General features: G+C 53.9%; 1 protein-coding gene across 2 annotated transcripts in view; it reads left to right on the top strand.

Annotated features, from left to right (window-relative positions):
* Positions 1-26,407, top strand: part of OPHN1 (oligophrenin 1) — an 832,681-nt gene that overhangs the window by 729,785 nt on the left and 76,489 nt on the right. For both annotated transcript variants that reach the window (XM_056809750.1, XM_056809751.1), the window contains exons 15-16: positions 23,995-24,079; positions 25,806-25,864. In XM_056809750.1, the coding sequence (XP_056665728.1) occupies positions 23,995-24,079; positions 25,806-25,864 (144 nt within the window). The remainder of the gene's footprint in view (positions 1-23,994; positions 24,080-25,805; positions 25,865-26,407) is intronic.

The raw sequence follows: 26,407 nt of genomic DNA, 5'->3' as shown, positions 1-26,407 counted from the left end.
ATACTAGGAGGGGCCACAGAACAGGGAGTGTCAATGCTGGGAGGGGCCTCAGAACAGGGAGTGTCAATGCTGGGAGGGGCCTCAGAACAGGGAGTGTCAATGCTGGGAGGGGCCTTAAACAGGGAGTGTCAATGATGGGAGGGGCCTCAGAAAACGGGGTGTCAATGCAGGGAGGGGTCTCAGAACAGGGAGTATCAATGCTAAGAGGGGCCTTAAACAGGGAGTGACAATGCTGGGAGGGGCCCAGCTGGGTTGGGCCTTAAACAGGGAGTGACAATGCTGGGAGGGGCTGAGAATTGGGAGTGACAAGCTGGGAGGGGCCTTAAACAGGGAGTGTCAATGCTGGGAGGGGCCTCAGAACAGAGAGTGTCAATGCTGGGAGGGGCCTTAAACAGGGAGTGTCAATGCTTGGAGGGGCCTTAAACAGGGAGTGTCAATGCTGGGAGGGGCCCAGCTGGGGGGGGCCTTAAACAGGGAGTGACAATGCTGGGAGGGGCCTCAGAATTGGGAGTGACAAGCTGGGAGGGGCCTTAAACAGGGAGTGACAATGGTGGGAGGGGCCTCATAATTGTGAGTGATAATGCTAGGAGGGGCCTCAGAACAGGGAGTGATAATTCTGGAAGGAGCCTCATAATAGGGAGTGACCATGCTCGGAGGGGCCTCAGAATTGGGAGTGACACTGCTGGGAGGGGCCTTAGAAGAGGGAATGTCAATGCTGGGAGGGGCCTCAGAGCAGGGTGTGTTAATGCTGGGAGGAGCCACAGAACAGGGAGTGACAATGCTGGGAGGGGCCTCAGAACAGGGAGTGTCAATGATGGGAGGGGCCACAGAACAGGGAGTGTCAATGCTGGGACGGGCCACAGAACAGGTTGTGAATGCTGGGAGGGGCCTGAGAACAGGGAATGTCAATGCTGGGAGGGGCCTAAGAACAGGGAGTGTCAATGCTGGAAGGGGCCTCAGAACAGGGAGTGTCAATGCTGGGAGGGGCCACAGAACAGGGAGTGTCAATGCTGGGAGGGGCCACAGAACAGGGAGTGTCAATACTAGGAGGGGCCACAGAACAGGGAGTGACAAAGCTTGGAGGGGCCACAGAACAGGGAGTGTGAATGCTGAGACGGGCCACAGAACAGGGAGTGTCAATGCTGGGAGTGGCCACAGAACAGGGAGTGTCAATACTAGGAGGGGCCACAGAACAGGGAGTGTCAATACTAGGAGGGGCCACAGAACAGGGAGTGTCAATGCTGGGAGGGGCCACAGAACAGGGTGTGTCAATGCTGGGAGGGGCCTGAGAACAGGGAATGTCAATGCTGGGAGGGGCCTCAGAACACGGAGTGTCAATGCTGGGAGGGGCCTCAGAACAGGGAGTGTTATTGCTCGGAGGGGCCTCAGAACAGGGAGTGTCAATGCTGGGAGGGGCCACAGAACAGGGTGTGTCAATGCTGGGAGGGGCCTGAGAACAGGGAATGTCAATGCTGGGAGGGGCCTCAGAACACGGAGTGTCAATGCTGGGAGGGGCCTCAGAACAGGGAGTGACAAAGCTGGGAGGGGCCACAGAACAGGGAGTGTGAATGCTTGGAGGGGCCTTAAACAGGGAGTGTCAATGCTGGGAGGGGCCTTAAATAGGGAGTGTCAATGCTGGGAGGGGCCCAGCTGGGGGGGGCCTTAAACAGGGAGTGACAATGCTGGGAGGGGCCTCAGAATTGGGAGTGACCAGCTGGGAGGGGCCTTAAACAGGGAGTGACAATGCTGGGAGGGGCCTCAGAACAGGGAGTGTTAATGTTGGGAGGGGCCTCAGAACAGGGTGTGACAATGCTGGGAGGGGCCACAGAACAGGGAGTTTGAATGCTGGGAGGGGCAACAGAACAGGGTGTGTCAAAACTGGGAGGGGCCTCAGAACAGGGAGTGACAATGGTGGGAGGAGCCTCAGAACTGTGAGTGACAATGCTTGAAGGGGCCTTAGAATTGGGAGTGACAAGCTGGGAGGGGCCTTAAACAGGGAGTGTTAATGCTGGGAGGGGCCTCTGAATTGGGAGTGACAATGCTGGGAGGGGCCTCAGAGCAGGGTGTGTTAATGCTGGGAGGGGCCTCAGAACAGGGTGTGTTAATGCTGAGAGGGGCCTCAGAACAGGGAGTGACAATGCTGGGAGGGGCCACAGAACAGGGAGTGTGAATGCTGGGAGGGGCCACAGAACAGGGAGTGTGAATGCTGGGAGGGCCCACAGAACAGGGAGTGTGAATGCTGGGAGGGGCCACAGAACAGGGAGTGTCAATGCTGGGAGGAGCCACAGAACAGGGTGTGCCAAAGCTGGGAGGGGCCTCAGAACAGGGAGTGACAATGCTGGGAGGAGCCTCAGAACAGGGAGTGACAATGCTGGGAGGGGCCTTAAACAGGGAGTGTCAGTGCGGGGAGGGGCCTCAGAAGAAGGAGTGACAATGCTGGGAGGGGCCTCAGAATAAGGAGTGACAAGCTGGGAGGGGCCTCAGAACTGTGAGTGACAATGCTTGAAGGGGCCTTAGAATTGGGAGTGACAAGCTGGGAGGGGCCTTAAACAGGGAGTGTTAATGCTGGGAGGGGCCTCTGAATTGGGAGTGACAATGCTGGGAGGGGCCACAGAACAGGGTGTGTCAATGCTGGGAGGGGCCTCAGAGCAGGGTGTGTTAATGCTGGGAGGGGCCGCAGAACAGGGAGTGTCAATGCTGGGAGGGGCCTGAGAACAGGGAATGTCAATGCTGGGAGGGGCCTCAGAGCAGGGTGTGTTAATGCTGGGAGGGGCCACAGAACAGGAAGTGACAATGCTGGGAAGGGCCTCAGAACAGGGAGTGTCAATGATGGGAGGGGCCACAGAACAGGGAGTGTCAATGCTGGGACAGGCCACAGAACAGGGAGTGTCAATACTAGGAGGGGTCACAGAACAGGGAGTGTCAATGCTGGGAGGGGCCACAGAACAGGGAGTGTCAAAATTAGGAGGGGCCACAGAACAGGGAGTGTCAATGCTGGGAGGGGCCTCAGAACAGGGAGTGTCAATGCAGGGAGGCGCCTCAGAACAGGGAGTGTCAATGCTGGGAGTGGCCTCAGAACAGGGAGTGACAATGCTGGGAGGGGCCACAGAACAGGGAGTGTGAATGCTGGGAGGGGCCACAGAACAGGGAGTGTGAATGCTGGGAGGGCCCACAGAACAGGGAGTGTGAATGCTGGGAGGTGCCACAGAACAGGGTGTGTCAAAGCTGGGAGGGGCTTCAGAACAGGGAGTTACAATGCTGGGAGGAGCCTCAGAACAGGGAGTGACAATGCTGGGAGGGGCCTTAAACAGGGAGTGTCAGTGCGGGGAGGGGCCTCAGAAGAAGGAGTGACAATGCTGGGAGTGGCCTCAGAATAAGGAGTGACAAGCTGGGAGGGGCCACAGAAAAGGGTGTGTCAATGCTGGGAGGGGCCTCAGAGCAGGGTGTGTTAATGCTGGGAGGGGCCGCAGAACAGGGAGTGTCAATGCTGGGAGGGGCCACAGAACAGGATGTGTCAATGCTGGGAGGGGCCACAGAACAGGGAATGTCAATGCTGGGAGGGGCACAGAACAGGTTGTGAATGCTGGGAGGGGCCTGAGAACAGGGAATGTCAAGGCTGGGAGGGGCCTCAGAACAGGGAGTGTCAATGCTGGAAGGGGCCTCAGAACAGGGAGTGTCAATGCTGGGAGGGGCCACAGAACAGGGAGTGTCAATGCTGGGAGGGGCCACAGAACAGGGAGTGTCAATACTAGGAGGGGCCACAGAACAGGGAGTGACAAAGCTGTGAGGGGCCACAGAACAGGGAGTGTGAATGCTGGGAGGGGCCACAGAGCAGGGAGTGTCAATGCTGGGAGGGGACACAGAACAGGGAGTGACAATGCTGGGATGGGTCTTCAACAGGGAATGACAATGCTGGGAGGGGCCTCTTAATTTGAAGTGTCAATGCTGGGAGGGGCTTCAGAATTGGGAGTGACACTGCTGGGAGGGGCCTCAGAAGAGGGAATGTCAATGCTGGGAGGGGCCTCAGAGCAGGGTGTGTTAATGCTGGGAGGAGCCACAGAACAGGGAGTGACAATGCTGGGAGGGGCCTCAGAACAGCGAGTGTCAATGATGGGAGGGGCCACAGAACAGGGAGTGTCAATGCTGGGACGGGCCACAGAACAGGTTGTGAATGCTGGGAGGAGCCTGAGAACAGGGAATGTCAATGCTGGGAGGGGCCTCAGAACAGGGAGTGTCAAAGCTGGAAGGGGCCTCAGAACAGGGAGTGTCAATGCTGGGAGGGTCCACAGAACAGGGAGTGTCAATGCTGGGAGGGGCCACAGAACAGGGAGTGTCAATACTAGGAGGGGCCACAGAACAGGGAGTGACAAAGCTGGGAGGGGCCACAGAACAGGGAGTGTGAATGCTGAGACGGGCCACAGAACAGGGAGTGTCAATGCTGGGAGGGGCCACAGAACAGGGAGTGTCAATACTAGGAGGGGCCACAGAACAGGGAGTGTCAATACTAGGAGGGGCCACAGAACAGGGAGTGTCAATGCTGGGAGGGGCCACAGAACAGGGTGTGTCAAAGCTGGGAGGGGCCTCAGAAGAAGGAGTCAAAATCCTGGGAGGGGCCTCAGAGCAGGGTGTGTTAATGCTTGGAGGGGCCTCAGAACAGGGAGTGTCAATGCTGGGAGGGGCCACAGAACAGGGTGTGTCAATGCTGGGAGGGGCCTGAGAACAGGGAATGTCAATGCTGGGAGGGGCCTCAGAACACGGAGTGTCAATGCTGGGAGGGGCCTCATAACAGGGAGTGACAAAGCTGGGAGGGGCCACAGAACAGGGAGTGTGAATGCTGGGAGGGGCCACAGGACAGGGAGTGTGAATGCTGGGAGGGGCCACAGAACAGGGAGTGTCAATACTAGGAGGGGCCACAGAACAGGCTATGTCAATGCTGTGAGGGGCCACAGAACAGGGAGTGTCAATATTAGGAGGGGCCACAGAACAGGGAGTGTCAATGCTGGGAGGGGCCTCAGAACAGAGAGTGTCAATGCTGGGAGGGGCCACAGAACAGGGTGTGTCAATGCTGGGAGGGACCTCAGAGCAGGGTGTGTTAATGCTGGGAGGGGCCGCAGAACAGGGAGTGTCAATGCTGGGAGGGGCCTGAGAACAGGGAATGTCAATGCTGGGAGGGGCCTCAGAGCAGGGAGTGTTAATGCTGGGAGGGGCCACAGAACAGGGAGTGACAATGCTGGGAAGGGCCTCAGAACAGGGAGTGTCAATGATGGGAGGGGCCACAGAACAGGGAGTGTCAATGCTGGACGGGCCACAGAACAGGGAGTGTCAATACTAGGAGGGGCCACAGAACAGGGAGTGTCAATGCTGGGAGGGGCCTCAGAACAGGGAGTGTCAATGCTGGGAGGGGCCTCAGAACAGGGAGTGTCAATGCTGGGAGGGGCCTTAAACAGGGAGTGTCAATGCGGGGAGGGGCCTCAGAAAACAGGGTGTCAATGCTGGGAGGGGCCTTAAACAGGGAGTGACAATGCTGGGAGGGGCTGAGAATTGGGAGTGACAAGCTGGGAGGGGCCTTAAACTGGGAGTGTCAATGCTGGGAGGGGCCTCAGAACAGAGAGTGTCAATGCTGGGAGGGGCCTTAAACAGGGAGTGTCAATGCTGGGAGTGGCCTCAGAACAAAGAGTGTCAATGCTGGGAGGGGCCTCAGAACAGGGAGTGTCAATGCTTGGAGGGGCCTTAAACAGGGAGTGTCAATGCTGGGAGGGGCCCAGCTGGGGGGGGCCTTTAACAGGGAGTGACAATGCTGGGAGGGGCCTCAGAATTGGGAGTGACAAGCTGGGAGGGGCCTTAAACAGGGAGTGACAATGCTGGGAGGGGCCTCAGAACAGGGAGTGTTAATGTTGGGAGGGGCCTCAGAACAGGGTGTGACAATGCTGGGAGGGGCCACAGAACAGGGAGTTTGAATGCTGGGAGGGGCAACAGAACAGGGTGTGTCAAAACTGGGAGGGGCCTCAGAACAGGGAGTGACAATGATGGGAGGAGCCTCAGAACTGTGAGTGACAATGCTTGAAGGGGCCTTAGAATTGGGAGTGACAAGCTGGGAGGGGCCTTAAACAGGGAGTGTTAATGCTGGGAGGGGCCTCTGAATTGGGAGTGACAATGCTGGGAGGGGCCTCAGAGCAGGGTGTGTTAATGCTGGGAGGGGCCTCAGAACAGGGTGTGTTAATGCTGAGAGGGGCCTCAGAACAGGGAGTGACAATGCTGGGAGGGGCCACAGAACAGGGAGTGTGAATGCTGGGAGGGGCCACAGAACAGGGAGTGTGAATGCTGGGAGGGCCCACAGAACAGGGAGTGTGAATGCTGGGAGGGGCCACAGAACAGGGAGTGTCAATGCTGGGAGGAGCCACAGAACAGGGTGTGCCAAAGCTGGGAGGGGCCTCAGAACAGGGAGTGACAATGCTGGGAGGAGCCTCAGAACGGGGAGTGACAATGCTGGGAGGGGCCTTAAACAGGGAGTGTCAGTGCGGGGAGGGGCCTCAGAAGAAGGAGTGACAAGCTGGGAGGGGCCTCAGAACTGTGAGTGACAATGCTTGAAGGGGCCTTAGAATTGGGAGTGACAAGCTGGGAGGGGCCTTAAACAGGGAGTGTTAATGCTGGGAGGGGACTCTGAATTGGGAGTGACAATGCTGGGAGGGGCCACAGAACAGGGTGTGTCAATGCTGGGAGGGGCCTGAGAACAGGGAATGTCAATGCTGGGAGGGGCCTCAGAGCAGGGTGTGTTAATGCTGGGAGGGGCCACAGAAGAGGGAGTGACAATGCTGGGAAGGGCCTCAGAACAGGGAGTGTCAATGATGGGAGGGGCCACAGAACAGGGAGTGTCAATGCTGGGACAGACCACAGAACAGGGAGTGTCAATACTAGGAGGGGCCACAGAACAGGGAGTGTCAATGCTGGGAGGGGCCACAGAACAGAGAGTGTCAAAATTAGGAGGGGCCACAGAACAGGGAGTGTCAATGCTGGGAGGGGCCTCAGAACAGGGAGTGTCAATGCAGGGAGGCGCCTCAGAACAGGGAGTGTCAATGCTGGGAGTGGCCTCAGAACAGGGAGTGACAATGCTGGGAGGGGCCACAGAACAGGGAGTGTGAATGCTGGGAGGGGCCACAGAACAGGGAGTGTGAATGCTGGGAGGGCCCACAGAACAGGGAGTGTGAATGCTGGGAGGTGCCACAGAACAGGGTGTGTCAAAGCTGGGAGGGGCTTCAGAACAGGGAGTTACAATGCTGGGAGGAGCCTCAGAACAGGGAGTGACAATGCTGGGAGGGGCCTTAAACAGGGAGTGTCAGTGCGGGGAGGGGCCTCAGAAGAAGGAGTGACAATGCTGGGAGTGGCCTCAGAATAAGGAGTGACAAGCTGGGAGGGGCCTCAGAACTGTGAGTGACAATGCTTGAAAGGGCCTTAGAATTGGGAGTGACAAGCTGGGAGGGCCCTTAAACAGGAAGTGTTAATGCTGGGAGGGGCCTCTGAATTCGGAGTGACAATGCTGGGAGGGGCCACAGAAAAGGGTGTGTCAATGCTGGGAGGGGCCTCAGAGCAGGGTGTGTTAATGCTGGGAGGGGCCGCAGAACAGGGAGTGTCAATGCTGGGAGGGGCCACAGAACAGGATGTGTCAATGCTGGGAGGGGCCACAGAACAGGGAATGTCAATGCTGGGAGGGGCAAAGAACAGGTTGTGAATGCTGGGAGGGGCCTGAGAACAGGGAATGTCAAGGCTGGGAGGGGCCTCAGAACAGGGAGTGTCAATGCTGGAAGGGGCCTCAGAACAGGGAGTCTCAATGCTGGGAGGGGCCACAGAACAGGGAGTGTCAATGCTGGGAGGGGCCACAGAACAGGGAGTGTCAATACTAGGAGGGGCCACAGAACAGGGAGTGACAAAGCTGTGAGGGGCCACAGAACAGGGAGTGTGAAAGCTGGGAGGGGCCACAGAGCAGGGAGTGTCAATGCTGGGAGGGGACACAGAACAGGGAGTGACAATGCTGGGATGGGTCTTCAACAGGGAATGACAATGCTGGGAGGGGCCTCTTAATTTGAAGTGTCAGTGCTGGGAGGGGCCTTAAACTGGGAGTGACAATGGTGGGAGGGGCCTCATAATTGTGAGTGATAATGCTAGGAGGGGCCTCAGAACAGGGAGTGATAATTCTGGAAGGAGCCTCATAATAGGGAGTGACCATGCTCGGAGGGGCTTCAGAATTGGGAGTGACACTGCTGGGAGGGGCCTCAGAAGAGGGAATGTCAATGCTGGGAGGGGCCTCAGAGCAGGGTGTGTTAATGCTGGGAGGAGCCACAGAACAGGGAGTGACAATGCTGGGAGGGGCCTCAGAACAGGGAGTGTCAATGATGGGAGGGGCCACAGAACAGGGAGTGTCAATGCTGGGACGGGCCACAGAACAGGTTGTGAATGCTGGGAGGGGCCTGAGAACAGGGAATGTCAATGCTGGGAGGTGCCTCAGAACAGGGAGTGTCAAAGCTGGAAGGGGCCTCAGAACAGGGAGTGTCAATGCTGGGAGGGGCCACAGAACAGGGAGTGTCAATGCTGGGAGGGGCCACAGAACAGGGAGTGTCAATACTAGGAGGGGCCACAGAACAGGGAGTGACAAAGCTGGGAGGGGCCACAGAACAGGGAGTGTGAATGCTGAGACGGGCCACAGAACAGGGAGTGTCAATGCTGGGAGGGGCCACAGAACAGGGAGTGTCAATACTAGGAGGGGCCACAGAACAGGGAGTGTCAATACTAGGAGGGGCCACAGAACAGGGAGTGTCAATGCTGGGAGGGGCCACAGAACAGGGTGTGACAAAGCTGGGAGGGGCCTCAGAAGAAGGAGTCAAAATGCTGGGAGGGGCCTCAGAGCAGGGTGTGTTAATGCTCGGAGGGGCCTCAGAACAGGGAGTGTCAATGCTGGGAGGGGCCACAGAACAGGGTGTGTCAATGCTGGGAGGGGCCTGAGAACAGGGAATGTCAATGCTGGGAGGGGCCTCAGAACACGGAGTGTCAATGCTGGGAGGGGCCTCAGAACAGGGAGTGACAAAGCTGGGAGGGGCCACAGAACAGGGAGTGTGAATGCTGGGAGGGTCCACAGAACAGGGAGTGTGAATGCTGGGAGGGGCCACAGAACAGGGAGTGTCAATACTAGGAGGGGCCACAGAACAGGCTATGTCAATGCTGTGAGGGGCCACAGAACAGGGAGTGTCAATATTAGGAGGGGCCACAGAACAGGGAGTGTCAATGCTGGGAGGGGCCTCAGAACAGAGAGTGTCAATGCTGGGAGGGGCCTCAGAACAGGAAGTGTCAATGCTTGGAGGGGCCTTAAACAGGGAGTGACAATGCTGGAAGGGGCCCAGCTGGGGGGGGGCCTTAAACAAGGAGTAACAATGCTGGGAGGGGCCTCAGAATTGGGAGTGACAAGCTGGGAGGGGCCTTAAACAGGGAGTGACAATGCTGGGAGGGGCCTCAGAACAGGGAGTGTTAATGTTGGGAGGAGCCTCAGAACAGGGAGTGACAATGCTGGGAGGGGCCTTAAACAGGGAGTGTCAGTGCGGGGAGGGGCCTCAGAAGAAGGAGTGACAATGCTGGGAGGGGCCTCAGAACTGTGAGTGACAATGCTTGAAGGGGCCTTAGAATTGGGAGTGACAAGCTGGGAGGGGCCTTAAACAGGGAGTGTTAATGCTGGGAGGGGCCTCTGAATTGGGAGTGACAATGCTGGGAGGGGCCTCAGAGCAGGGTGTGTTAATGCTGGGAGGGGCCTCAGAACAGGGTGTGTTAATGCTGAGAGGGGCCTCAGAACAGGGAGTGACAATGCTGGGAGGGGCCACAGAACAGGGAGTGTGAATGCTGGAAGGGGCCACAGAACAGGGAGTGTGAATATTGGGAGGGGCCTCAGAGCAGGGTGTGTTAATGCTGGGAGGGGCCACAGAACAGGGAGTGACAATGCTGGGAAGGGCCTCAGAACAGGGAGTGTCAATGATGGGAGGGGCCACAGAACAGGGAGTGTCAATGCTGGGACGGGCCACAGAACAGGGAGTGTCAATACTAGGAGGGGCCACAGAACAGGGAGTGTCAATGCTGGGAGGGGCCTCAGAACAGGGAGTGTCAATGCTGGGAGGGGCCTCAGAACAGGGAGTGTCAATGCTGGGAGGGGCCTTAAACAGGGAGTGTCAATGCTGGGAGGGGCCTCAGAAAACGGGGTGTCAATGCTGGGACGGGTCTCAGAACAGGGTGTGTTAATGCTGAGAGGGGCCTCAGAACAGGGAGTGACAATGCTGGGAGGGGCCCAGCTGGGTTGGGCCTTAAACAGGGAGTGACAATGCTGGGAGGGGCCCAGCTGGGTTGGGCCTTAAACAGGGAGTGACAATGCTGGGAGGGGCTGAGAATTGGGAGTGACAAGCTGGGAGGGGCCTTAAACAGGGAGTGTCAATGCTGGGAGGGGCCTTAAACAGGGAGTGTCAATGCTTAGAGGGGCCTTAAACAGGGAGTGTCAATGCTGGGAGGGGCCCAGCTGGGGGGGGCCTTAAACAGGGAGTGACAATGCTGGGAGGGGCCTCAGAATTGGGAGTGACAAGCTGGGAGGAGCCTTAAACAGGGAGTGACAATGCTGGGAGGGGCCTCAGAACAGGGAGTGTTAATGCTGGGAGGGGCCACAGAACAGGGAGTGTGAATGCTGGGAGGGGCCTCTGAATTGGGAGTGACAATGCTGGGAGGGGCCTCAGAGCAGGGTGTGTTAATGCTGGGAGGGGCCTCAGAACAGGGAGTGACAATGCTGGGAGGGGCCACAGAACAGGGAGTGTGAATGCTGGGAGGGGCCACAGAACAGGGAGTGTGAATGCTGGGAGGGCCCACAGAACAGGGAGTGTGAATGCTGGGAGGGGCCACAGAACAGGGAGTGTCAATGCTGGGAGGAGCCACAGAACAGGGTGTGCCAAAGCTGGGAGGGGCCTCAGAACAGGGAATGACAATGCTGGGAGGAGCCTCAGAACAGGGAGTGACAATGCTGGGAGGGGCCTTAAATAGGGAGTGTCAGTGCGGGGAGGGGCCTCAGAAGAAGGAGTGACAATGCTGGGAGGGGCCTCAGAATAAGGAGTGACAAGCTGGGAGGGGCCTCAGAACTGTGAGTGACAATGCTTGAAGGGGCCTTAGAATTGGGAGTGACAAGCTGGGAGGGGCCTTAAACAGGGAGTGTTAATGCTGGGAGGGGCCTCTGAATTGGGAGTGACAATGCTGGGAGGGGCCTCAGAGCAGGGTGTGTTAATGCTGGGAGGGGCCTCAGAACAGGGTGTGTTAATGCTGAGAGGGGCCTCAGAACAGGGAGTGACAATGCTGGGAGGGGCCACAGAACAGGGAGTGTGAATGCTGGGAGGGGCCACAGAACAGGGAGTGTGAATGCTGGGAGGGCCCACAGAACAGGGAGTGTGAATGCTGGGAGGGGCCACAGAACAGGGAGTGTCAATGCTGGGAGGAGCCACAGAACAGGGAGTGACAATGCTGGGAGGGGCCTTAAACAGGGAGTGTCAGTGCGGGGAGGGGCCTCAGAAGAAGGAGTGACAATGCTGGGAGGGGCCTCAGAATAAGGAGTGACAAGCTGGGTGGGGCCTCAGAACTGTGAGTGAGAATGCTTGAAGGGGCCTTAGAATTGGGAGTGACAAGCTGGGAGGGGCCTTAAACAGGGAGTGTTAATGCTGGGAGGGGCCGCAGAACAGGGAGTGTCAATGCTGGGAGGGGCCTGAGAACAGGGAATGTCAATGCTGGGAGGGGCCTCAGAGCAGGGTGTGTTAATGCTGGGAGGGGCCCCAGAACAGGGAGTGACAATGCTGGGAAGGGCCTCAGAACAGGGAGTGTCAATGATGGGAGGGGCCACAGAACAGGGAGTGTCAATGCTGGGACGGGCCACAGAACAGGGAGTGTCAATACTAGGAGGGGCCACAGAACAGGGAGTGTCAATGCTGGGAGGGGCCACAGAACAGGGAGTGTCAAAATTAGGAGGGGCCACAGAACAGGGAGTGTCAATGCTGGGAGGGGCCTCAGAACAGGGAGTGTCAATGCAGGGAGGCGCCTCAGAACAGGGAGTGTCAATGCTGGGAGTGGCCTCAGAACAGGGAGTGACAATGCTGGGAGGGGCCACAGAACAGGGAGTGTGAATGCTGGGAGGGGCCACAGAACAGGGAGTGTGAATGCTGGGAGGGCCCACAGAACAGGGAGTGTGAATGCTGGGAGGTGCCACAGAACAGGGAGTGACAATGCTGGGAGGGGCCTTAAACAGGGAGTGTCAGTGCGGGGAGGGGCCTCAGAAGAAGGAGTGACAATGCTGGGAGTGGCCTCAGAATAAGGAGTGACAAGCTGGGAGGGGCCTCAGAACTGTGAGTGACAATGCTTGAAAGGGCCTTAGAATTGGGAGTGACAAGCTGGGAGGGCCCTTAAACAGGAAGTGTTAATGCTGGGAGGGGCCTCTGAATTCGGAGTGACAATGCTGGGAGGGGCCACAGAAAAGGGTGTGTCAATGCTGGGAGGGGCCTCAGAGCAGGGTGTGTTAATGCTGGGAGGGGCCGCAGAACAGGGAGTGTCAATGCTGGGAGGGGCCACAGAACAGGATGTGTCAATGCTGGGAGGGGCCACAGAACAGGGAATGTCAATGCTGGGAGGGGCACAGAACAGGTTGTGAATGCTGGGAGGGGCCTGAGAACAGGGAATGTCAAGGCTGGTAGGGGCCTCAGAACAGGGAGTGTCAATGCTGGAAGGGGCCTCAGAACAGGGAGTGTCAATGCTGGGAGGGGCCACAGAACAGGGAGTGTCAATGCTGGGAGGGGCCACAGAACAGGGAGTGTCAATACTAGGAGGGGCCACAGAACAGGGAGTGACAAAGCTGTGAGGGGCCACAGAACAGGGAGTGTGAATGCTGGGAGGGGCCACAGAGCAGGGAGTGTCAATGCTGGGAGGGGACACAGAACAGGGAGTGACAATGCTGGGATGGGTCTTCAACAGGGAATGACAATGCTGGGAGGGGCCTCTTAATTTGAAGTGTCAATGCTGGGAGGGGCCTTAAACTGGGAGTGACAATGGTGGGAGGGGCCTCATAATTGTGAGTGATAATGCTAGGAGGGGCCTCAGAAGAGGGAGTGATAATTCTGGAAGGAGCCTCATAATAGGGAGTGACCATGCTCAGAGGGGCCTCAGAATTGGGAGTGATACTGCTGGGAGGGGCCTCAGAAGAGGGAATGTGAATGCTGGGAGGGGCCTCAGAGCAGGGTGTGTTAATGCTGGGAGGAGCCACAGAACAGGGAGTGTCAATGCTGGGAGGGGCCTCAGAACAGGGAGTGTCAATGATGGGAGGGGCCACAGAACAGGGAGTGTCAATGCTGGGACGGGCCACAGAACAGGTTGTGAATGCTGGGAGGGGCCTGAGAACAGGGAATGTCAATGCTGGGAGGGGCCTCAGAACAGGGAGTGTCAATGCTGGAAGGGGCCTCAGAACAGGGAGTGTCAATGCTGGGAGGGGCCACAGAACAGGGAGTGTCAATGCTGGGAGGGGCCACAGAACAGGGAGTGTCAATACTAGGAGGGGCCACAGAACAGGGAGTGACAAAGCTGGGAGGGGCCACAGAACAGGGAGTGTGAATGCTGAGACGGGCCACAGAACATCGAGTGTCAATGCTGGGAGGGGCCACAGAACAGGGAGTGTCAATACTAGGAGGGGCCACAGAACAGGGAGTGTCAATACTAGGAGGGGCCACAGAACAGGGAGTGTCAATGCTGGGAGGGGCCAAAGAACAGGGTGTGTCAAAGCTGGGAGGGGCCTCAGAAGAAGGAGTCAAAATGCTGGGAGGGGCCTCAGAGCAGGGTGTATTAATGCTCGGAGGGGCCTCAGAACAGGGAGTGTCAATGCTGGGAGGGGCCACAGAACAGGGTGTGTCAATGCTGCGTGGGGCCTGAGAACAGGGAATGTCAATGCTGGGAGGGGCCTCAGAACAGGGAGTGTGAATGCTGGGAGGGGACACAGAACAGGGAGTGTGAATGCTGGGAGGGGCCACAGAACAGGGAGTGTCAATACTAGGAGGGGCCACAGAACAGGCTGTGTCAATGCTGTGAGGGGCCACAGAACAGGGAGTGTCAATACTAGGAGGGGCCACAGAACAGGGAGTGTCAATGCTGGGAGGGGCCTCAGAACAGAGAGTGTCAATGCTGGGAGGGGCCTCAGAACAGGAAGTGTCAATGCTTGGAGGGGCCTTAAACAGGGAGTGACAATGCTGGAAGGGGCCCAGCTGGGGGGGGCCTTAAACAAGGAGTGACAATGCTGGGAGGGGCCTCAGAATTGGGAGTGACAAGCTGGGAGGGGCCTTAAACAGGGAGTGACAATGCTGGGAGGGGCCTCAGAACAGGGAGTGTTAATGTTGGGAGGGGCCTCAGAACAGGGTGTGACAATGCTGGGAGGGGCCACAGAACAGGGAGTTTGAATGCTGGGAGGGGCCACAGAACAGGGAGTGTGAATGCTGGGAGGGGCAACAGAACAGGGTGTGTCAAAACTGGGAGGGGCCTCAGAACAGGGAGTGACAATGATGGGAGGAGCCTCAGAACAGGGAGTGACAATGCTGGGAGGGGCCTTAAACAGGGAGTGTCAGTGCGGGGAGGGGCCTCAGAAGAAGGAGTGACAATGCTGGGAGGGGCCTCAGAACTGTGAGTGACAATGCTTGAAGGGGCCTTAGAATTGGGAGTGACAAGCTGGGAGGGGCCTTAAACAGGGAGTGTTAATGCTGGGAGGGGCCTCTGAATTGGGAGTGACAATGCTGGGAGGGGCCTCAGAACAGGGTGTGTTAATGCTGGGAGGGGCCACAGAACAGGGAGTGTGAATGCTGGGAGGGGCCACAGAACAGGGAGTGTGAATGCTGGGAGGGCCCACAGAACAGGGAGTGTGAATGCTGGGAGGGGCCACAGAACAGGGAGTGTCAATGCTGGGAGGAGCCACAGAACAGGGTGTGCCAAAGCTGGGAGGGGCCTCAGAACAGGGAGTGACAATGCTGGGAGGAGCCTCAGAACAGGGCGTGACAATGCTGGGAGGGGCCTTAAACAGGGAGTGTCAGTGCGGGGAGGGGCCTCAGAAGAAGGAGTGACAATGCTGGGAGGGGCCTCAGAATAAGGAGTGACAAGCTGGGAGGGGCCTCTGAACTGTGAGTGACAATGCTTGAAGGGGCCTTAGAATTGGGAGTGACAAGCTGGGAGGGGCCTTAAACAGGGAGTGTTAATGCTGGGAGGGGCCTCTGAATTGGGAGTGACAATGCTGGGAGGGGCCACAGAACAGGGTGTGTCAATGCTGGGAGGGGCCTCAGAGCAGGGTGTGTTAATGCTGGGAGGGGCCGCAGAACAGGGAGTGTCAATGCTGGGAGGGGCCTGAGAACAGGGAATGTCAATGCTGGGAGGGGCCTCAGAGCAGGGTGTGTTAATGCTGGGTGGGGCCTCAGAACAGGGAGTGTCAATGATGGGACGGGCCACAGAACAGGGAGTGTCAATACTAGGAGGGGCCACAGTACAGGGAGTGTCAATGCTGGGAGGGGCCTCAGAACAGGGAGTGTCAATGCTGGGAGGGGCCTCAGAACAGGGAGTGTCAATGCTGGGAGGGGCCTTAAACAGGGAGTGTCAATGCTGGGAGGGGCCTCAGAAAACGGGGTGTCAATGCTGGGAGGGGTCTCAGAACAGGGAGTATCAATGCTAAGAGGGGCCTTAAACAGGGAGTGACAATGCTGGGAGGGGCCCAGCTGGGTTGGGCCTTAAACAGGGAGTGACAATGCTGGGAGGGGCTGAGAATTGGGAGTGACAAGCTGGGAGGGGCCTTAAACAGGGAGTGTCAATGCTGGGAGTGGCCTCAGAACAAAGAGTGTCAATGCTGGGAGGGGCCTCAGAACAGGGAGTGTCAATGCTTGGAGGGGACTTAAACAGGGAGTGTCAATGCTGGGAGGGGCCCAGCTGGGGGGGGCCTTAAACAGGGAGTGACAATGCTGGGAGGGGCCTCAGAATTGGGAGTGACAAGCTGGGAGGGGCCTTAAACAGGGAGTGACAATGCTGGGAGGGGCCTCAGAACAGGGAGTGTTAATGCTGGGAGGGGCCTCAGAAGAGGGGGTCACAATGCTGGGAGGGGCCTCAGAGCAGGGTGTGTTAATGCTGGGAGGGGCCACAGAACAGGGAGTGTCAATACTAGGAGGGGCCACCGAACAGGGAGTGTCAATCCTGGGAGGGGCCACAGAACAGGGAGTGTGAATGCTGGGAGGGGCCACAGAAGAGGGTGTGTCAAAGCTGGGAGGGGCCTCAGAACAGGGAGTGACAATGATGGGAGGAGCCTCAGAACAGGGAGTGTGAATGCTGGGAGGGGCCACAGAACAGGGTGTGTCAATGCTGGGAGGGGCCTTAAACAGGGAGTGTCAGTGCGGGGAGTGGCCTCAGAAGAAGGAGTGACAATGCTGGGAGGGGCCTAAGAATAAGGAGTGACAAGCTGGGAGGGGCCTCAGAACTGTGAGTGACAATGCTTGAAGGGGCCTCAGAATTGGGAGTGACAATGCTGGGAGGGGCCTCATTACAGGGAGTCACAATGCTGGGAGGGGCCTCAGAGCAGGGTGTGTTAATGCTGGGAGGGGCCTCAGAACAGGGTGTGTTCATGCTGGGAGGGCCCTCAGAACAGGGAGTGTCAATGCTGGGAGGGGCCACAGAACAGGGAGTGTCAATGCTGGGAGGGGCCACAGAACAGGGAGTGTCAATGCTGGGAGGGGCCTCAGAACAGGGAGTGTCAATGCTGGGAGGGGCCTTAAACAGGGAGTGACAATGCTGGGAAGGGCCTTAAATAGGGAGTGTCAATGCTGGGAGGGGCCTCAGAGCAGGGAGTGTCAATGCTGGGAGGGGCCTTAAACAGGGAGTGACAATGCTGGGAAGGGCCTTAAATAGGGAGTGTCAATGCTGGGAGGGGCCTCAGAGCAGGGAGTGTCAATGCTGGGAGGGGCATTAAACAGGGAGTGACAATGCTGGGAGGGGCCTCAGAACAGGGAGTGTCAATGCTGGGAGGGGCCTTAAACAGGGAGTGTCAATGCTAGGACAGGCCTCAGAACAGGGAGTGTCAATGCTGGGAGGGGCCTGAAACAGGGAGTGACAATGCTGGGAGGGGCCCAGCTGGGTGGGGCCTTAAACAGGGAGTGACAATGCTGGGAGGGGCTGAGAATTGAGAGTGACAATGCTGGGAGGGGCCTTAAACAGTGAGTGTCAATGCTGCGAGGGGCCTCTGAATTGGGAGTGACAATGCTGGGAGGGGTCTCATTACAGGGAGTCACAATGCTGGGAGGGTCCTCAGAGCAGGGTGTGTTAATGCTGGGAGGGGCCTCAGAACAGGGTGTGTTAATGCTGGGAGAGGCCTTAAACAGGGAGTGTCAATGCTGAGAGGGGCCACAGAACAGGGAGTGTGAATGCTGGGAGGGGCCACAGAACAGGGAGTGTGAATGCTTGGAGGGGCCTTAAACAGGGAGTGTCAATGCTGGGAGTGGCCTCAGAACAAAGAGTGTCAATGCTGGGAGGGGCCTCAGAACAGGGAGTGTCAATGCTTGGAGGGGCCTTAAACAGGGAGTGTCAATGCTGGGAGGGGCCCAGCTGGGGGGGGCCTTAAACAGGGAGTGACAATGCTGGGAGGGGCCTCAGAATTGGGAGTGACAAGCTGGGAGGGGCCTTAAACAGGGAGTGACAATGCTGGGAGGGGCCTCAGAACAGGGAGTGTTAATGCTGGGAGGGGCCTCAGAAGAGGGGGTCACAATGCTGGGAGGGGCCTCAGAGCAGGGTGTGTTAATGCTGGGAGGGGCCACAGAACAGGGAGTGTCAATACTAGGAGGGGCCACCGAACAGGGAGTGTCAATCCTGGGAGGGGCCACAGAACAGGGAGTGTGAATGCTGGGAGGGGCCACAGAAGAGGGTGTGTCAAAGCTGGGAGGGGCCTCAGAACAGGGAGTGACAATGATGGGAGGAGCCTCAGAACAGGGAGTGTGAATGCTGGGAGGGGCCACAGAAGAGGGTGTGTCAAAGCTGGGAGGGGCCTCAGAACAGGGAGTGTCAATCCTGGGAGGGGCCACAGAACAGGGAGTGACAATTCTGGGAGGGACCTCAGAATAGGGAGTGTCAATGCTGGGAGGGGCCTCAGAATTGGGGGTGTCAATGCTGGGAGGGGCCTCAGAAGAGGGAGTGTCAATGCTGGGAGGGGACACAGAACAGGGAGTGTCAATGCTGGGAGTGTCCTCAGAATTGGGAGTGACAATTCTGGGCGGGACCTCAGAATAGGGAGTGTCAATGCTGGGAGGATCCTTAAAAGAGGGAGTGACAATGCTGGGAGGGGCCTCTGAATTGGGAGTGTCAATGCTGGGAGGGGCCACAGAAGAGGGAGTGTAAATGCTGGGAGGGGCCTCAGAACAGGGAGTTTTAATGCTGGTAGGGGCCTCAGAACAGGGGGTGATATTGGAGGGAGGGGCCTCAGAATAGGGGGTGTCAGTGCTGGGAGGGGCCTTAAACTGGGAGTGACAGTGGTGGGAGGGGCCTCAAAATTGTGAGTGATAATGCTGGGAGGGGCCTCAGAATTGGGAGTAAAAATGCTGGGAGGAGCCTCAGAATAGGGAGTGACACTGCTGGGAGGGGCCTCAGAACAGGGAGTGTTAATGCTGGGAGGGGCCACAGAAGAGGGAGTGTCAATGCTGGGAGGGGCCTCAGAACTGGGAATGTCAATGCTGGGAGGGGCTTTAAACAGGGAGTGTCAATGGAGGGAGGGGCCTAAGAATCGGGAGTGTCAGTGCTGGGAGGGGCCTTAAACTGGGAGTGACAGTGCTGGGAGGGGCCTCAAAATTGTGAGTGATAATGCTGGGAGGGGCCTCAGAAGAGGGAGTTTCAATGATGGGTGGGGCCTCAGAACAGGGAGTGTTAATGCTGGGAGGAGCCTTAAACAGGGAGTGTCAATGCTGGGAGGGGCCTCAGAATAGGGAGTGACAATGCTGGGGGGGGCCTTAGAAGAGGGAGTGTTAATGCTGGGAGGGGCCTTAGAACAGGGGGTGACAATGGAGGGAGGGGCCTAAGAATAGGGAGTGTCAGTGCTGGGAGGGGCCTTAAACTGGGAGTGACAGTGCTGGGAGGGGCCTCAAAATTGTGAGTGATAATGCTGGAAGGGGCCTCAGAAGAGGGAGTTTCAATGATGGGAGGAGCCTTAAACTGGGATTGTCAATGCTGGGAGGGGCCTAAAACAGGGAGTGTTAATGCTGGGAGGGGAGTTAAACAGGGAGTGTCAGTGCTAGGAGGGGCCCCAGAATTAGGAGTGACACTGCTGGGAGGGGCCTCAGAACAGGGAGTTTCAGTGCTAGGAGGAGCCTTAAAGAAGGAGTGTCAGTGCTGGGAGGGGCCTTAGAACAGGGAGTGTCAATGCTGGGAGGGGCCTCAGAAGAGGGAGTGACAATGCTGGGAGGGGTCTTAAACAGGGAGTGTCAATCCTGGGAGGGGCCTCAGAATTGTGTGTGTCAGTGCTGGGAGGGGCCTCAGAACAGGGAGTGTCAATGCTGGGAGGGGCCTCAGAATAGGGAGGTTTTATGCTGGGTGGGGCCTCAGAATTGGGAGTGAGAATGCTGGGAGGGGTCTCACAACAAAGAGTGTCAATGCTGGGTCTTTAGAACTTTGAGTTACAGAGCTGTAGATGTAAGTAACTCAGTTTTCCCTTGCTTAGGGTTTGGTTTAGGGTTATTCCCACAACTTTTATTTCCGGAGAGTTTCTGTCAAAATCTCTCTTTTTTGTGGAAATGTTTTCATGTCTTTCCATCACAGTGTTTTGGAAAAGATTTTCTCTGTTTTTTTTTAATTGAAATGACTGGAGGAATTTCTCCCTCGCTGTCTCGCCACTCAGAAATTCCTTCCCGACACAGAATAACAGATAATCAAGTTCTCAAAGCAGGTTCTTATCCAACCATCTATTATGTTGTACTTAATCAATTTGAACAATGCTGAGACACGTCTGATTTTCTGCCCTTTTTCCCTGGTCACCAAGATTCTTTCACTCCCAATTGAAATCATTCCCTTGAAAAGCCCACTGATCCTACTCATGTGAGTCATGAGCCCACCTAGACCCTCTGGCATGAAGGCAAGGGTGGCAGGTTGCCTTCCTTCCCTCAGTTACCATTCTAGGTTCATCAGCTTGATCAGGATTGAGATAGTGGCTCCCCTCAAGGGATTTACATTCCAATAGAGGGATAAAAGCCAAAAGCCACTGTAGTCTCATGAATGCTGGGTTCTTGTCCCTATAGTGAAACCTAAATCCCCTTCCCAGAACCCTCCCAGAGAGCCCTGTTGTGCTCCCACCATGGTGGGCCACCTCCAGTTTGAAATCCTTCACATGCCTGGTTGGAAAGAATCATGGCTTTTAGTTGGAGTAAAGTTGTCATGTTATAGTGTTGCTTTTGTTTGCCTGGGTCCATCATTGCCCAAAGTGGATGTACTTCCCCAGGAGGATGTACCCACAGTGATTAGGACTAGTGCTTCATGTCCAGGATCCAGTGTCTTCAAACACAGAACAGTGTTCGAATTTGTTGGATGGATCTTTGAGATCCTCTGATCCCATCACCTTCCTGGTGCTTTTTGTCAAAAGCTTTGCTAAATCATCATGTTTTGGCACAACCCGGCTGCTTCAGGAACCCCTTTCTAAAATAACCTCCTCCTCTCCCCACTCCAAATCCCCCCCTTTCTTGACTATTGAAAGAAAGAAGGGCTGTGTCCTCTCAGTGGGCCAGTACAGAATTTGCCGAATTTCCTTTCGGCATGACGCAACCCTTTTGCCTCTTCAGATTGACTTGACATTGTTAGAGGTGCCATGTAAGCTGTTTGTTTGGTCATGAGTTCTCCATTCTGCATCAGTTCAAACCAGTCTTCCCAAATTCTTCTGAACTTTTCTTATTCTGCCATTCCCTTCCAATGCAGTATCCACATCAGGATACATTCATAACAGACTTTGGTCTGTCATTTTATGATTCTTAGTACATAATTTGTTTTCAGGGTTCTGATACCACAAACAATATAGCTATGAACTGTATTGGGGTATTTTCTTGGTATCAACAGACTCTTTAGGGGGCAGCTCAGTGGCTCAGTGGATTGAGAACCAGGCCTAGAGATGGGAGCTCCTGAGTTCAAATCTAGCCTCATTTACTTCCTAACTGTGTGACCCTGGCCAAGTCACTTAACAGCCCCATAGCCTAGCCCTTCCTGTTCTTCTGCCTTGTAACAATACATCATATCTTTTCCAAGACAGAATGTTAGGGTTTTTACAAAATAACCTTTTTAGCATAGACATGCAATAGTGAAACTCCTTGGTTCAGTGGGATGAATGGGCCCTTTTTATGGCTTAATCCAAGTAGTTTCCCAGAATGTTTTCACCATCTTCCAGCTCCACCCTCCAGTGCCATCTTCCTGTAGCCTTTCCAGCCATGAGTTTTCCCATCTTGTAGCATCTTGTTTAGCTTGATGGGTATAAGACGACAATGCAGGATTGTTTCATTTTGCATTTTTGTGGTAGCTTTTAATTGTATTTCATCTTTTGAAAACTCTTCATGTCCCTTTCCCACTTCTCTATTGGGTAGTGGTTCTTTTTATCATTATCATCTCAGTCACTGAGAGACTACCACTAACTAACTATCAGATCCCTATAGATTTTGGATGCCAAACTTTTGTCAGGGAGATTTAATGGAAAGACTTTTCCTTAATCCATATTTCTTCTTCTGAGTCTAGATGTATTGATTAAAAAGAACCTTTAGTTTTTGTTTTAGAATCAATACCAGTTCCAAGACTGAAGTGCCATAAGGGCTAGGCAATGGGGGTTAAGTGACTTGTCCAAAGTCACACAGGGTGTATCTGAGGACAGATTTGAACCCAGTACCTCACATCTCGATGCTTGGCTCTATCCACTGAGGTACCTATCTGCTCTTAGATGTATTGATTATTTTAAAATTTTAAACAAATTTTATTGACATAATTTGATTTTACATTGAAGTCAGTCTTCCAAAAGGCAATGTCATATTACATTAAATCATATGTACATATATATATATAATATTATATTATGTCCATATTATAAGGAATTTTTTTAAGAAAAAGAAGAGAAGGGGGCAGCTGGGTAGCTCAGTGGATAGAGAGCCAGGCCTGGAGATGGGAGGTCCTGGGTTCAAATCTGGCCTCAGACTGTTGTGTGACCCTGGGCAAGTCACTTAACTCCCATTGCCTAGCCCTTACCAATACACAGTATTGATTCTAAGATGGAAGGTAAAGGTTAAAAAAAAAGAAAAAGAAGAGCAAAAATAAGCAGAACTGGTCAATACATTTAAAAAAATGTGAAAATCTATGTAATATTTCTCATCTATGGATCTCCTGCCTCTACAAAGGAGTCTGGGAAGTGGTTTTCTGTTTCTTCCCTGGGGTCATGCTCATTCTTTGTCATTTTGCAACAATCACTTGATTTTTTTCTTGTGTTACTGCTCTTTCCATTTCCATTGTTATAGTTACTGTGTATATGTTTTCTTGACCGTACTTATTTCCCTCATCCGTTCATCGAGATCTTTCCGGGCTTCTCTACACTCTTACACCACAGTAATATTTCATTGCATTTGTGGGCCACAATTTAGTTAGCCATTTCCCAGTCGCTGGGTATCCACTTTGTTTCTGATCCTTTGCTGTCACAAAAAGTGCTGCTATAAATATTTTGGTATCTCTTTAAATTTTGCATTTGTTCCATTGGGAAATTAATTGATTCAATGGAACTCTTATTAAGTGTCTTATTATGTATAAGGTCTTTTCTGATGAGTGGAGACTGACACTGCCCTTAACTCAAGCCTGTGAGTATACCTTGAGCTGGTCCCAATCTCAACATTGAAGAAAGTTCTGGGACCCGTACATCCCAGAGTGCTTTGCACCTGGATGCAGAATTGTACCCAATTGACTTGGAAATGAGGAGGTAGTAGCCACATGGCATAAGAGGATGTGGGGAAGTATGAAATGGGAAGAAGTTAGCAGCCATTTGGAAAGAGAGAGAGCGTGGACTTGGATGAAGAAGATAGCAGGCATTAATAAATGGAACCAGCCATGTGAATATCATCCAAGTTCTAGGTGTGAGAAAATGGGAAAAGCCACCAGTGAGGCTCCAAGATCCATAGGAGATAGAACTGGTAGCCACACTGCCTGCCTGACCCTTGCATGATAATTCCAGAACCACAAGGAAGAGTTTCTGAAATCATTTAATTCTGAGGCCCTCATGTCTCTCTCTTGCCCCATTGAGTCTGAGGGAATAGATACTCAAGAAGCAAGACCACTAAACCTTTCACTTTGCCATTGCTCCTGAGTTTGGGTGAACTGTGTTCATGTTTTCAAACAACAGAAAACTGAGTGATTAAAGGGGAATTTGAATCTGGAAATATCCGTCTTTTGTATATGCATATACGCTCCACGTTCCTGTTTCTAATGGTCCCATTCTATATTAATTCCTTTTGTTTTGAAGAGTCATGTGTGTCTTGTACAGTTTGTTAGAGGAGTGTACTGATGGGGGCTTAAGCTAAGGTTTTGTGTTGTTGATAAGCCAACGTTTTTCATATTTTATTTTCCCAATGACATGTAATAAAAATTCTCAACATATATTTTCCAAAATTCCAAATTCCTTTCCTCCCTCTTCCTGGAGCTGGTAAGTCACTCCATCTGGGTTATACATGTGTTATCATGCAAAACATACTTCCATGTTGGTCAATTTTGTAAACAAATACTCAGATAAACCCCCAATCCCCAAATAAAAGCACAAATAAACTAAAGTGAAAACTAGAATGAATGCTTTTTAAATGATGCATTTTCTTTTTCTTTGTATTTTTTATGCTTTTTATTTTTAAAAAGTGGGAAGAATACTGTTGGGAGAGCCTCCATTTTCTTCTTTTTCTTTTCCAGATCCCAAATGCCCAGGAGATGTCGATTTGCAGAATAGTGACTGGGATATTAAGACAATCACCAGTTCCTTGAAATTCTACCTCAGGTATTTCTGGTTGGCCAAGAAGATTAGAGCACATGGTGGTTAGCATTTGTGGGAGCCTGTGGAGCTGGGGGGAGATGGGGCTAAACTAGATGGGAAAGAGGTCTGATATGTTTACTACAAACACCGATTAAGTCGATAGTATGTGTAGGATCCTTTGCAAAACCCCAGGGGAGTTACAGCACTTAGCTGGTCTTGGCCCTTGTGGGCATCACGTACATACGGTCTAGATATGGGAGAATACATCAGCATGGAGAGCTTTGGAATAGTAGAGAATGCTTCCTTCAAGAGGGGCCATCTGAGTTCGGCTGGGAAGTGCAGTATATCTCTGGTATTGGGAACCCCCTGAGGCATGTGACGTGGCAGAGGGCTTTCCAGTGTGGCTGGTACATGGAGAGGCACAGTTCAGTCCAAGGTGACAGTGCTGCTGGGTTGTGGTTCGCCTTCAATGCTGGTTCAAGGAGTTAAACTCTACTTGGTAGGTAATTGTGAGCCACCGATGACTTTCTGAGCATAAGAGATGTCAGCAGTATGAAGGATGAATAAAGAGAAGGGGTTCCCAATCCTTTTTGGTCTCTGTACCCGCTGGCCTCCAGTAAACCTTTCTAGAACTGACCATTTATGTGCTCCTCAAGAGAAATAAAATAAGATAGATTAATATGTAATTAGAATAGAATATAAAACTTTCTTGGACTTCATAAAATAAGATGGATATAAACGTATGCTTTATTATGTATTTTATTCATTATAATTAAATAAGTTATGTTAAACAAATCTCAGTATACATATGAAATAAACAGATTAAATAAATTTATTTATAATTGATTATATATATGTATAAAATATAGATCAATATTTTTTCCTAAAGAAAACCATTCAGTCCAGAACAATATTGTTCCCCTGACGCTACTCTTTCTTTTAGGAATAATATTTCAGTTGGACGATGGAATTCTTTACCCATTATTTCTCCTAGCCCCATGGGCTCTGGGGAGCAGGGAACAAGGCCACGAAGTCCATGAATAGGTCATGATCCCAGCCCAGCTTTGGGGGCAGGGCCTGTGCCAGTATGCCAGCACCCAGAATGGAGAGGAGGTGATGGATCTTGGTTCGACCGTCCCTGGTGGGACCTAGGTGGAGACACGAGCACGGAGAGGGCTCTTGTTAGCTTTAGGGAAAAGGGAATGTTTACTCGTGATCCTGAGCCCACCAGAACAGAGGCAAGGAGAGCTGTCTGAGTGCCAAAGTACAGGCTGTATTGGCCAGGCCCTGGGCCTTTTGTCATGCATGCCAGGAGGCGGTCAAGAACCACTAGCTGAGCTTTTCCTTTTCTTTCTTGTCCCCAGACTGCTCGTGCTTCTTCCTTAGCAATGCTCCTTAAAGGCCTGGCCTGGTGGGGCCTGACCACAGGGCAAAATGCGGGGGCATTTCCTAGACTTTGGGATCTCTTTTCTAGATTGTGGGGTGCATCTTTGGTCTGTATCATCCTTCTGTTATTCCTTAGCAACTGGCGGCTGAGGGATAAATGGGGTTGATAGTGAGGACGTTGGGTGGCAGAGAAGGCTGGTGTGGGAGCACAAGGGAGCCAGAGATTGCCCTGGGGGTGGGGAGGGCAGGAGGGGCAGCTATCAGCTTCGAAGAACTGCCTTCCCTCTACAGCAGGAGAATTCCCTTGCCGCCCCCTCCCCTCCTAAAGTAACTCTCTGTCCTCTCCCTTGATTTTTTGTTTTAGGAATCTTTCAGAACCCGTTATGACATTTAAGCTCCACAAAGAACTGGTCTCTGCCGCCAGTAAGTAAGTCCTAACCATTTTGTCATGTTTCCCCTTCCTTGGACAAAATCGCAATGTGCTGAGGGGAAGGAGCCACATTGGTCCATATAGTGAGAATATTGGGTTCAGAGTCCAGAGCTCTGGGTTCAAATCCTGGCTCCATCCCTTGGCAAAATTCACAAGCATTTATTATTCAATTCCTGGGTGTCGGGTACTATGCTGAGCACAAGGGATAGACAGAAGGCCCCAAATGGGCCCTGCCCCCAGAGAGTAGACATCCTAGTGGGGAGACATATTTGGAGGATCCCGATGGTCTTGAGCAAGAGAGGGGTGGACTAGGTGATGTCTAAAGCCCTTTCCAGCTCTGAATTCTATAAGAGGAGTTACCAGCAGAAAGAGACGGTGAGTGGAATGAAGAAGACAGGAGAGAGTCAGAGATGGAGAGATGGGTTGGGTGCGAGGAGAGACCGAAAGAGGAAAGAGATAGAGACAGGAATGAAGGAGAGATGAAAGGGGGGACTGGGCACTGACTCACTTCTGCCTGAGAGAACTGCTCTGTAAGT

Source organism: Monodelphis domestica, chromosome X (assembly GCF_027887165.1).
Source record: "Monodelphis domestica isolate mMonDom1 chromosome X, mMonDom1.pri, whole genome shotgun sequence".
NCBI lineage: Eukaryota > Metazoa > Chordata > Mammalia > Didelphimorphia > Didelphidae > Monodelphis > Monodelphis domestica.
This window is presented reverse-complemented; position numbering and strand designations above follow the sequence as displayed.